This window comes from Oncorhynchus mykiss, chromosome 10 (genome assembly GCF_057628025.1).
Source record: "Oncorhynchus mykiss isolate SJ-2025 chromosome 10, ASM5762802v1, whole genome shotgun sequence".
Classification (NCBI taxonomy): domain Eukaryota; kingdom Metazoa; phylum Chordata; class Actinopteri; order Salmoniformes; family Salmonidae; genus Oncorhynchus; species Oncorhynchus mykiss.
In genome coordinates, this window is record NC_143031.1 from 27070743 (window position 1) to 27083658 (window position 12916).

General features: G+C 40.6%; 1 protein-coding gene across 2 annotated transcripts in view; it reads right to left on the reverse strand.

Annotated features, from left to right (window-relative positions):
* The window catches only part of LOC110533569 (derlin-2), a 21423-nt gene extending 9035 nt beyond the window's left edge, over nucleotides 1-12388 (reverse strand). Inside the window, exons 1-6 of one of the 2 annotated variants that reach the window (XM_021617911.3) lie at nucleotides 12204-12388; nucleotides 7226-7291; nucleotides 6979-7052; nucleotides 6659-6752; nucleotides 6069-6264; nucleotides 5589-5679 (exon numbers count right to left, since the gene is read on the reverse strand). In XM_021617911.3, the coding sequence (XP_021473586.1) occupies nucleotides 5589-5679; nucleotides 6069-6264; nucleotides 6659-6752; nucleotides 6979-7052; nucleotides 7226-7291; nucleotides 12204-12296 (614 nt within the window). In that variant the 5' untranslated portion in view covers nucleotides 12297-12388. The remainder of the gene's footprint in view (nucleotides 1-5588; nucleotides 5680-6068; nucleotides 6265-6658; nucleotides 6753-6978; nucleotides 7053-7225; nucleotides 7292-12203) is intronic. The other variant, XM_090186256.1, reaches the window with a different exon arrangement.
* Nucleotides 12389-12916: the final 528 nt, after the last annotated feature.

Here is a 12916-nt window from a genome sequence, read left to right on the forward strand (position 1 = left end):
GTTCATTTCACGCAGAGTCAGTGTACATGCAACAGTTTGGGACGCCTAATTTGCCAGAATTTTACGTAATTATGACATAACATTGAAGGTTGTGCAATGTAACAGGAATATTTAGACTTATGGATGCCACCTGTTAGATAAAATATGGAACGGTTCCGTATTTCACTGAAAGAATAAACGTTTTGTTTTCGAGATTATAGTTTCTGGATCCTACCATATTAATGACCTAAAGCTCGTATTTCTGTGTGTTATGTTATAATTAAGACTATGATTTGATAGAGCAATCTGACTGAGCGATGGTAGGCACCAGCAGGCTCGTAAGCATTCATTCAAACAGCACTTTCGTGCGTTTGCTAGTAGCGGTTTTTGACTTAAAGCCTATCAACTCCCGAGATTAGGCTCGTGTAACCAATGTGAAATGGCTAGCTAGTTAGCGGGGTGCGCACTAATAGCGTTTCAAACGTCACTCGCTCTGAGACTTGGAGTAGTTGTTCCCCTTGCTCTGCATGGGTAACGCTGCTTCGAGGTAGGCTGTTGTTGATGTGTTCCTGGTTCGAGCCCAGGTAGGACCGAGGAGAGGGACGGAATCTATACTGTTACACTGGCAATACTAAAGTGCCTATAAGAACATCCAATAGTCAAAGGTATATGAAATAAACAGTATAGAGACAAATAGTCCTATAATTCCTATAATAACTACAACCTAAAACTTCTTACCTTGGAATATTGAAGTCTCATGTTAAAAAGGAACCACCAGCTTTCATATGTTCTCATGTTCTGAACAAGGAACTGAAACGTTAGCTTTCTTACATGGCACATATTGCACTTCTACTTTCTTCTCCCACACTTTGTTTTTGCATTATTTAAACCAAATTGCTTTTTTGGTCCTCCAATAATCGGTATCGGCGTTAAAATCATAATCGGTCGACCTCTAATCCAGGACCTATATACTAGGCAGTGTCAGAGGAAGGCCCAAAAGTTGTCAAAGACTCCAGTTTCCCAAGTCATAGGCAGTTCTCTATGCTATCGCATGGCAAGTGGTACCAGAGCGCCAAGTCTAGGACCAAAAGGCTCCTCAACAGCTTCTACCCCCAAGCCATATGACTGCTGAACAATTAATCTAATGGCCACCTGGAATATTTACATTGACATGCCCTCCCTCCCTTTGATTTTACCCAGCTGCTAGTCGCTGGTTATCATCTATGCATAGTCACTTTACTCCTACCTATATGTACAAAATAACTTGACTAACCTGTACCCCCTCACATTGATTCGGTACCAGTACCCCCTGTATATAGCCTCGTTATTGTGTTACTTTATTTAGGAAATCTTTTCTTAACTCTTTCTTGAACTGCATTGTTGGTTAAGGGCTTGTAAGTAAGCATTTCACAGTAAGGTCTACACCCGTTCTATTCGGAACATGTGACAAATACCATTTTATTTGATGTGTAGGGTACAGAGATGGGGTACTCATTTACAAATCATGGTAAACACCATTATTGCACACGGTGAGTCCATGCAACTTGTGACTTAAGCACATTTTCACTCCTAAACTTAGTCGTATGAAAAAGTTTGGGCACCCGAGGCTGCATAATAATTTACTCTGTCGTCACAGAAAATGACCAGTGGCATGCCATTCATTTTCTAATAAAAGCCGAGTTCTGGGGTATTGTCCAGACAAAGATTTTTAGTGTAGCAATATTAAGTTGTATGAAATTAAAATCAGATGTGAAAAATAGGCTATGCAAAAATGTGGGCACCCTTGTCATTCTGTTGATTTGAATACCTGTAACTACTTAGCACTGATTAATTGGAACACATAATTGGTTTGGTGAGCTCATTAAGCCTTGAACTTCATAGACAAGTGCATCCAATCACGAGAAAAGGTATTTAAGGTGGCCAATTGCAAGTTGTTCTCTTTGACTCTCCTGTGAAGGGTGGCAACATGGGGGCCTCAAAACAACTCTCAAATGACCTGAAAACAAATAGTCCAACATTACAGTTTAGAGGAAGGCTACAAAAAGCTATCGCAGAGATTTAAGCTGTCAGTGTCCACTGTGAGGAAATGGAAGACCACAGGCACAGTTCTTGTTAAGGCCAGAAGTGGCAGGCCAAGTAAAATATCGGAGGCAAAGGCGAAGGATGGTGAGAACGGTCAAACAGCCCACAGACCACCTCCAAAGACCGACAACATCATCTTGCTGCAGATGGTGTCACTGTGCATCGTTCAACAATTCAGCGCACTTTGCACAAGGAGAAGCTGTATGGGAGAGGGATGCGGAAGAAGCCTTTTCTGCACACACGCCACAAACAGTCGCTTGAGGTATGCAAACGCACATTTGGACAAGCCAGCTTCATTTTGGAATAAGGTGCTGTGGACTGATGAAACAAATATTGAGTTATTTGGTCATAACAAAGAACGTTATGCATGGTGGGAAAAGAACACAGCGTTCCAAGAAAAACAGTTGCTACCCACAGTAAAATTTGGTGGTGGTTCCATCATGCTGTGGGGCTGTGGCCAGTGCCAGTACTGGGAATCTTGTTAAAGTTGAGGGTCGCATGGATTCCACTCAATATCAGCAGATTCTTGGGAATAATGTTGAAGAATCAGTCACAAAGTTGAAGTTACGCCGGGGCTGGACATTTCAACAAGACAACGACCCAAAACACTGCTCAAAAATCTACCCGGTCATTTATGCAGAGGAACAAGTACAATGTTCTGGAATGGCCATCCCAGTCCCCAGATCTGAATATCATTGAGAATCTGTGGGATGATTTGAAGCAGGCTGTCCATGCTCGGCAACCATCAAACCGAACTCAACTGGAGATGTTTTGTAAGGAGGAATGGTCCAAAATACCTTCATCCAGAATCCAGACACTCATTAGAGGCTATGGGAAGCGTCTAGAGGCTGTTATTTTAGCAAAAGGAGGCTCTACTAAATATGTGATTTTTCTATTGGGGTGCCCAATTTATGCACCGATCTAATTTTGTTTTGATGCATATTGCACTTTCTGTTAATCCAATAAACCTCATTTCACTACTGAAATATTACTGTGTCCATCAGTTATTTGATAGATCAAAATGAAATTGCTGATCCAAACACCCAATTATTTATAAATGGAAATCATGGAAATTGTCAGGGGTGCCCAAACTGTTTCATACAACTGTATTTAGTCTTGCCATAACAAAAGGGTTGAATACTTGAGTCAAGACATTTCAGCTTTTCATTTTTTATTAATTTGTGAACATTTCTAAAAACATAATGCCACAAAATCTCAATTTCATCCATTTTAAATTCAGGCTGTGACAAAATGTGGACACAAATCAAGTGGTCTCCCTAGACTTTTTCCACACAAAAAAAAGTTTCTTATTCTCAAATATATTAAATACATAATTTTACACAAAATACCACAATTATGAAGTTTAGACATGTTTGCTAATTTATCCAAAATAAACAGCTGAAATGTCTTGATTCAATAAATATTCAACCCTTATGGCAAGCCTAAACAGGGGTAAAATGTTGCTTAACAAGTCACATAAGTTGCATAAGTATTCAGACCCTTTGCTATGAGATTCAAAATTGAGCCGAGGTGCATCCCGTTTCCAATGATCATCCTTGAGATGTTTCTACAACTTGGAGTCCACCTGTGGTAAATTCAATTGATTGGAGATGATTTGGAAAGGCACTCACCTGTCTATACAAAAAGATCCCACAGTTGACAGTGCATCTCAGAGCAAAAACTAAGCCACGAGGTCGAAGGAATAGTCCGTAGAGCTCAGACAGGATTGTGTCGAGGCACAGATCTGGGAAAGGGTACCAAAAAATGTCTGCAGCATTGAAGGTCCCCAAGAACACAGTGGCCTCCATCATTCTGAAATGGAAGACGTTTGGAACCACCAAGACTCGTCCTAGAGTTGGCCGCCTGGCCAAACTGAGCAATCGGTGCAGAAGGGCCCTGGTCAGGAAGGTGACCAAGAACCCAATGGTCACTCTGACAGAGTTCCAGAGTTCCTCTGTGGAGATCAGAGAAGCTCCCAGAAGGACAATCATCTCTGCAGCACTCCACCAATCAGGTCTTTATGGTAGAGTGGTTAGACAGAAGACACTCCTAAGTAAAAGGCATATATCATCCCATTTGGAGTTTGCCAAAAGGCACCTAAAGGACTCTCAGACCATGAGAAACAAGATTCTCTGGTCTGATGAAGCCAAGCGTCACGTCTAGAGGAAATCTGGCACCATCCCTACGGTGAAGCAGTCAGGACAGAGCAAATTACAGTAAAAGCCTTGAAGTCCTGAGCACTCTGGGGCAGGTTCTCAGAATGGGATGAGGGTTCACCTTCCAACAGGACAAGCAGAAGTGGCTTCGGGAGAAGTCTGAATGTCATGGAGTGGCCCAGCCAGAGCCCGGACTTGAACCCGATCGAACATCTCTGGAGAGACCCGAAAATAGCTGTGCAGAGTCGCTCCACATCCAACCTGAGAGAGCTTGAGAAGATCTGCAGAGAAGAATGGGAGACACTCCACAAATACAGGTGTGCCAAGCTTGTAGTGTCATACCCAAAGAGACTCAAAGCTGTAATCACTGTCAAAGACGCTTCAACAAAGTACTGCGTAAAGGGTCTGAATACTTACGTAAATGTGATATTTCAGTTTCTAAAAACCTGTTTTTGCTTTGTCATTTTAGGGTATTGTGTGTAGATTGATGAGGAAGTAAAACAATTTAATCAATTTCAGAATAAGGCTGTAACATAAAATGTGGAAAACGTCAAGGGGTCTGAATACTTTCCAAATGCACTGTATGTTGCTCATTAGGGCTGGAAATTGCCATGGACCTCACGATATGATATTATCACGATACTTAGGTGCCAATACAATTTGTATCACGATTCTATACTGTGATTTTGTTGTGTTTTGAAATTCCAAACATTTTGCTCACCATGTCTGCTGCAGAGAGATCATGAGAAATTAGTTTTGATCAGTCATGGAAATAAAAGGGCTGAAAACATGTTGGCTCACTATTTAAAAATAAGATTTATTACAAATCAATACTTGGAGTGAAAGTATCAATACTTCATTGTCCAATCGTCCAAAATAATCATCCAAATAATATTGCGACATGTACCAATCAATTTTTTTCCCCCATCGCTATTGCTGATCTGATAAATGAATGGTATATTTCTACTTTTAGCTATTGATGTGCCTTTCCTTTTCTAGAATCATACCAATTTTTATGGCCTTTTCCAAGGACAGCTTACCTTAAGACCATGCCAAAACATTGGTTATTATCAAATCAAATGTATTTATATAGCCCTTTGTACATCAGCTGATATCTCAAAGTGCTGTACAGAAACCCAGCCTAAAACCCCAAACAGCAAGCAATGCAGGTGTAGAAGCATTGTTAATGTTGGCAATATCCATATAAGAATAACTATTGCTTACTCTAACATGCCCCCTGTCTCTCCAGCAACATTACCATCTCTCAGCAGACTCATGGCCTAAACACTGCAGTTTCAAACGTAAGACAATAATACATTCATTCCTGGACTGTACTAGAACCATATCAGACTTATAAATGGCCAAACTTACAGAAAAAAAGGAGTCTTGAGCCATCTGCCACCACCTGGCTGGTTTGGGAATACATCCTCAAGAAAGAAGTAGACATGACCCACAGCGATACCTTAGGGAAGGGAGTACATTGACCAGTTAATTCACTAGGGATGTGACAACATCAGTATCGCGATATTCTTTCCATGGCAAAAATGAAGACAAAGCAAATCAAACTCTTTGGTGCTTTAAAAAACTGCTGTATGTAAAATATTGTGTGCTATAGCTTGGGAAATAAATAAATGTGACTCTGGATGACAACATTAGGGCTGTTTTCCTGAAGGAGTGAAATCCACTGTGTGTTTTTTTTCCTTGCCACGATACTTACGAGTATCGCAATACTGGTATCGTACCGGTCCCACTCCTCAATGGTCAATAAGGCAATGCCCTTTTGGATCTTAAAGCCATTAATAACGTTGATGCATTACAGAAATGATTCATGGTGGTTAGGGTGACTGGTACCTAGTAAATCCACAATGATGGAGTTCCCCAGCAGCAGAGAGAACCCCATGAGCACCCACGGGAGAAAGGGCGCCTGAAAGTTCAGCAGACCAAAGAAGTTCATGCGAACATTGGGGTTGCGCCTGCTCCACACGTACACCAGCATGATGGTGAAGGCTTGGCCCAAGAACACCAGACTCACAAAGGTGCCAAATATCTATAAACTTACTGAGAAAAAAAAAGTTATTGGTGGATTGAATTGTGTTTTGCAGTCCATAAACAGTCAGAATTATTTTAGTTGATTTTCTCTTTACTTAGGTTATGTTGCTATTAACTGCAGCCAACCAGTTAATGATAATTATGACAACTAGCCTAAACACAGCTGAAAAGAAATCAGCGGGCAAGGTGTGACTGTTTCTCAAGAGCTTCTCATAAGGGCACCTGTAGATATTTAATGTACACACATACAGCATTGTACAACAGTAGGCCCAAGTAAGAGCTCAATCAGAAGCTTGCGAAGAATGTGACAAATAAATGAAGTCTGTGGTATTGAACATGTCTTGACTCCTGCAGTATCAACTAAGACCATGACAGTAACAGAACAAGGATACAGTCATCAAAAGGCCACCAAAGAGGAACATAAAGACAAAGTCAGCGGTGCGGCCCCTGAAAGAGCCCTCCTCCAGCATGCGACAGTATCGGTACCTGGAAGCCAACAGTTAAGGAAATCTGGCAAGTGCAAAGCAAACACAACCTATAAATTAGACAGATGCATCATGATTACAAATTGATGAAACATGGCTAGTCTTGTTCAAGACAAGCATTTTATGAGTAGCATAGTGTTTCCAATCAAAGGGGATGAAAAAAAATATGCAAACATCAATTTCACAAGTAAACTCAGAGCAAGACATGTGCAGCGGAAAAAGGATACAAAAAAATCATATTGAAAAGGAAGTTGAAGCCAACTGGACCGAAAAATAAAAAGTTGGTTATGAGTCTCCATACCTACAAGACAGAACAGAGAAATCAGTCAACCTTGCATCTCATAGTTCAAAAAACATAATAACTGCTACATTTACACAAAAGGCCTAAAATTAAAAAAACTCTAAACAACAAAACAACAACAAAAAAACATACCTGATACAGTAGCTAAACAGCAGATGATTGCATGTACTCACCTGATAATTCCTTAGTATCAAATCAGGATTGAAGTATAGTTGGAAAGGTGTGATGAGTTCTAATTGCTGAGGGTGGGAGCAAAGAAAACATCAATCAGTAGTTCACCTGGTCTGATTATACACCTCGTCTGAAAATTCAAAGTAAAGTCAACCATGAACCACCAATCTTGGAATTATTGACATTCCTTTTAATAGCAGTTAATAAACTGCAACTTTATGGTTAGCATGCTGAGGTTAACTAAGGTCAAAAGTAGCTACCAGTTTGTACGCCTGATGTGATAACCATGTTTCCTGGTGTTACAGGAAAGCCCTATACAAAAACTGCCATAGATTTTTCTACTAACCCGTAGTCGCCGATAAATGTTTTACTGAATCTAGAACTAAGAAAGTATCTTAGAAAAGTCTCAAGTTGTAGGTGGCTCTACAAAAACTCAAAGATATTAAATCCAAGTTTCAGAGTGAGGAGTTCCCTCGTCATTTTAGCTGCCAGTAGATGACAGCGCACCACACAGTGCGTCCAAAACAAATATCTACACACATTCAAGAGGCATCTCTCAAAACATGGATTTAATATCTCTTGAGGTTTCAGATTTTTGTAGACCCACCTGCACACTGACATTTCTAAGACACTTTTTTTTCGAGGAATTGTGAATAAAGAAAGTCAATTGCCAAGAACAAGGTAGTTGAAAAATCTATGGTGGCGTTTTGTATAGTAGGGCCCTATAGAATCTGTTGCAGAGAACGCGGACAGAATCACGGAATCCAAACATTAAAACGGAATTCAACAATATATATTTTTAATTGCTATTGAATTTAGTAGGAAATCAATTACACGTATTGAACTTTTTAAAAAATGCATTAACTTGCCCAAATTAATCATAAGACAAGAACAAAGTGTCATTGTTTAAGGGCATGTAGTAAGCATTTCACGGTAAGGTATACTCATGTTGAATTCGGCTTGTGACAAATAAAAGTTTATTTGATATGCATCAGTATTTTCGGCACAGGAATGCCCTTGTCTGTGTGTGGTGCGCGCGTACTGCATGTCTACACTTCGTGTAGCTGTTCGCGATTATGCTTATGACAACCTTCTGGTAGAGATGGAAAGGCTTTCCCAAAAACCTTCAATAAATGCTAACTACAAAGTAGCCTATGCCTACCTGGTAGAATGATATGCATACTTCGCACTTACAATAGCCAGCAAATTCCAACTCGTTACATTTGTTTACTTTTTTAAATGTATTTTTATTTGACCTTTATTTAACCAGGCAAGTCAGTTAAGAACAAATTCTTATTTTCAATGACGGCCTAGGAACAGTGGGTTAACTGCCTGTTCAGGGGCAGAACGACAGATCGACAGATTTGTACCTTGTCAGCTCGGGGCTACTGAGCTGCACTGGGGTCAGAACGCCGTCATGGTTAAATTAATACGCCACGGAGGAGGCGGAAAACGTACCTCGATGCAGCAATGGGATATGCCTCGGTACTCCAAATTTGACCTTTATCCAAACTGATACATTGAGAAGATTGAAATACTGCTAGTGTATCTGGAAAAATGCCCTTCTCATCCTCATGCCAGCTAGCAGTAGACACCGCAGCCATTTTGGAATGGCAGTGTAAGCCAATCAATTGTCTTAATTGTTGTTCAATTAAATGTTTTCAAACCCATATCTTGCGCCGGCTCCACAGTGTCTTAATCTAACCATGATGGCGCTTCGACCCCAGTGCAGCGTATAGACCTATCATGTAACGCACAATTAAGACATATCTGGCGTACAAAATGGTAGTTAGGTAGAAAATAACAGATTTTTATGCCACTGAAATCGTTGGGCGGGCCAAAAAATTTAAAATAACAATATCATTTTTTAACAATTATGTTAAGGCATTGGAGATGGAAAAACGCTTTCAGTGTTAACTTAAAACCAGCTATAAAAGTATGTAGAAAAGATAATGGACGTTCAGTGCATTCAGAAATATTCAGAACCCTTCCCCACAGTCATGTTACAAGCCTTATTCTAAAATGAATTAATTAAAAAATCCTCAATCTACACACAATACCCCATAAAGACAAATTGAAATTGAGCTCAGGTATCTCATTTCCATTGATCCTTGAGAGGTTTTTAAAACTTGATTGGAGTCCACCTGTGGTAAATTGAATTGATTGGACATGATTTGGAAAGACACTCACCTGTCTATACAAAAAGGTCCCACAGTTGACAGTACATCTCAGAGCAAAAACCAAGCCATGAGGTTGAAGGAATTTCCCGTAGAGTTCAGACAGGATTGTGTCGAGGCACAGATCTGGGAAAGGGGACCAAAAAATGTCTGCAGCATTGAAGGTCCCCAAGAACACAGTGGCCTCCATCGTTCTGAAATGGAAGAAGTTTGGAACCACCAAGACTCGTCCTAGAGTTGGCCGCCCGGCCAAACTGAGCAATCGGGGGAGAAGGGCCCTGGTCAGGGAGGTGACCAAGAACCCAATGGTCACTCTGAAAGAGCTCCAGAGTTACTCTGTGGAGATGGGAGAATCTTCCAGAAGGACAATCTTCTCTGCAGCTCTCCACAAAATCAGGCCTTTATGGTAGAGTGGCCCGACGGAAGCCACTCCTCTGTAAAAAGGCACGACAGCCCTCTTGGAGGACTCTCAGACCAGGAGAATGAATGAAACTGATTAAACCAAGATTGAACTCAGTGGCCTGAATACCAAGCTGGAGGAAACCTGGCACTATCCCTACAGTGAAGCATGGTGGTGGCAGCATCATGCTGTGGGGATGTTTTTCAGCGGCAGGAACTGGGAGACTAGTCAGGATCAAGGAAAAGATGAACGGAACAAAGTACAGAGATCCTTAAAGAAAACCTGCTCCAGAGCGCTCAGGACCTCAGACTGGAGCGACGGTTCATCTTCCAACAGGACAACAACCATAAGCACACAGCCAAGACAACGCAGGAGTGCCTTCAGGACCAGTCTCTGAATGTTCTTGACTGGCCCAGCCAGAGCTCGGACTTGAACCCGATCAAACATCTCTGGAGAGACCTGAAAACCGCTGTGCAGCGACGCTTCCCTTCCAACCTTAAGAGGATCTGCAGAAAAGAGTGGGGGAAACTCCCCAAATACAGGTGTGCCAAGCTTGTAACGTCATACCCAAGAAGACTCAAGGCTGTTATGAGGGAAAACTATTTGATCCCCTGCTGATTTTGTACGTTTGCCCACTGACAAAGAAATCCGTCTAATTTTATCCGTCTATAATTTTAATGGTAGGTTTATTTGAAGGGGGTCAAATACTTATTTCCCTCATTAAAATGCAAATCAATTTATAACATTTGACATGCTTTTGTTATTCTGTCTCACTGTTCAAATAAACCTACCATTAAAATTATAGACTGATCATTTCTTTGTCAGTGGGCAAACGTACAAAATCAGCAGGGGATCAAATACTTTTTTCCCCTCACTGTGTATGTGTGTTTATATATTTTTACCCATTTTAATTTTTAATAGTTCCCGACTGCACTGTAGTGAGGAGAGCCTCATTCTGGTCCAGTCACTTTTTTCAGTGTGTTAAATTGTCCTTTTTTTTGCAGGTCATCAAATGTATTTTTACTCACATTTCACGATCTGACAATGGTAGGCAACTGTAGGCTTTCAATTAGAATTTACTTTTTTTTGTTCATGGTTTTAGGTCAATCGGGCTCCCAAGTGGTGCAGCGGTCTAAGGCAGTGCATCTCAGTGCAAGAGTCCCTGGTTCGAATCCAGACTGTATCACATCTGGCTGTGACTGGGAGTCCCATAGGGTGGCACACAATTGGCCCAGCGTCGTCCGGGATTGGTCGGGACAGGCTGTCATTGTAAATAAGAATTTGTTCTTAACCGACTTTCCTAGTTAAATAAAAATAACAAATTCTAAGATTTACTGAACTAAGCCGTTTGGGAGCAAAATGAAGGTTTCATTTATGTGAACAGAGCCAAATGATCCGCCTCACAGAGAAGACAGAATGTTCATCACTAGAAGCAAGTTGTCGGGTCGGGATAACAGTCTGGTGGGTTGACAGAAATACTTTCACAAAAACCTTCAATTGAATGTTAACTGCAAAGTAGGCTTACCTGGCATTAGTCTATGATGAGAAAGTATATCATTTGTATATATTATTTGCAAACTTTGCCATGAAATGAGCAGAAGCAGTACTAGACTGGCACATTTGAAAGCACACAAGATGTGCAATTAAAGAGTAATTACACTCAAATGAAAATGTGCTCATTTTATTTGACCCCCTCATTGTTTCATTATGAACAATTCTAATTTTGAGAGTGAAGCCCCCCTCAAATCTAAAAACAGATCAAATAAAACTAAGATAACAATTTGGGAAAATATAACAGAATGGGGGAAAACAATTACAGATTTTATATGGCCCCCATTATAGTTGTTTCATTAACCATTATTTTACCAGGTATATTGACAAACAGTGCACTCCTTTCTCTTGTACACTAAAGACATGAAGAGTTGCAGGGGAGTGAAGAGAACAATATGCCTTTTGAAAGATAGAAAATAAATGAGTAGCTCACGACGTGTTTAATTTTTTAAAAGTATAATTAATGCTAGAAAAAGGTTGCAGACCTGTGCTAGTTACTGACCCTTGCAAATTTGATCAATTCTATCAAGTTCGGTGACAGCCTAACTACAGTCCAAACAAGAACGTTAATTTGGCGACACTAACACAGCTGTCTACAGTAGCTAATTGACGTACACTGTTGGGATGTAATCATTAGTCCAAGCAGGTATCAAACGTTTAATTTGGCAACGAAAACTAAAGTTTCTATTGGACAAATCCAGGTAGGTCCCTCCCCGTTTGGTTCCTAGTGTTTTGCCAACGAGACGGCGTTAGCTACCAGCTAACCTTAGCAGACTGACATCCACGGCCAAGCTCTTACCACATCTACATTGCCAACAAGAACGTGTTTCAGATTAAATTAAAATATCTTACCACAGCAGCGGTAGTCAGGACACAGGCAGTTGTGTATGCCCGAGTCACAAAAGGAATCTGTAAATATTCCTGTTGAACAGTCTGATAAGCCATTTTGGCACAACTGAACGCTTCCGGCACTTTCTTGACACGTCATCACAGGGTGTGATAAAGGGGAGTTTCTGTTATCTGTCATTGGTTTGTTTATTTTGTTTGAGCGAACCACAAACCTGTCAATCATATGGTAGAACAAACAATGGCAATATTTGATTGGTCCGCGTATGTCTCTACAGCGAATAGGATGAAGGGGGAGTGAGATTTTGTATACATAAGACCGCCTTTTCTTTCATGTATTTTCATCCATGAAGAAGTTCGTTGTTGTCTTTTTCAACACCTTTTCTGTTTCTTTCTCTGTTTCCTTTCGTTATATTTCATCGCCACACCCACAAGGTGGGCTTTCACCCTCTCCTTATTTTTCCTCACTTCTACCATTCTCTCTGCTGTTTTAGCTCTGAGTGGCTCTTTTACTTTGTTCTTATCCAACATCTCTCCATCTTTCTTTCCTCTCCTTTTTCTCCTGCTTTGCCCTGTCTCTCTGGGCACTTCTAGTTTCCATACCTTTACATTGATGGATCACCCCCCCCCCCCCCCATCAATCTACACACAATACCCCATAATGACAAAGCAAAAATAGTTTAAATAAATAAATAATGATAACAATAAAAAAAATTACA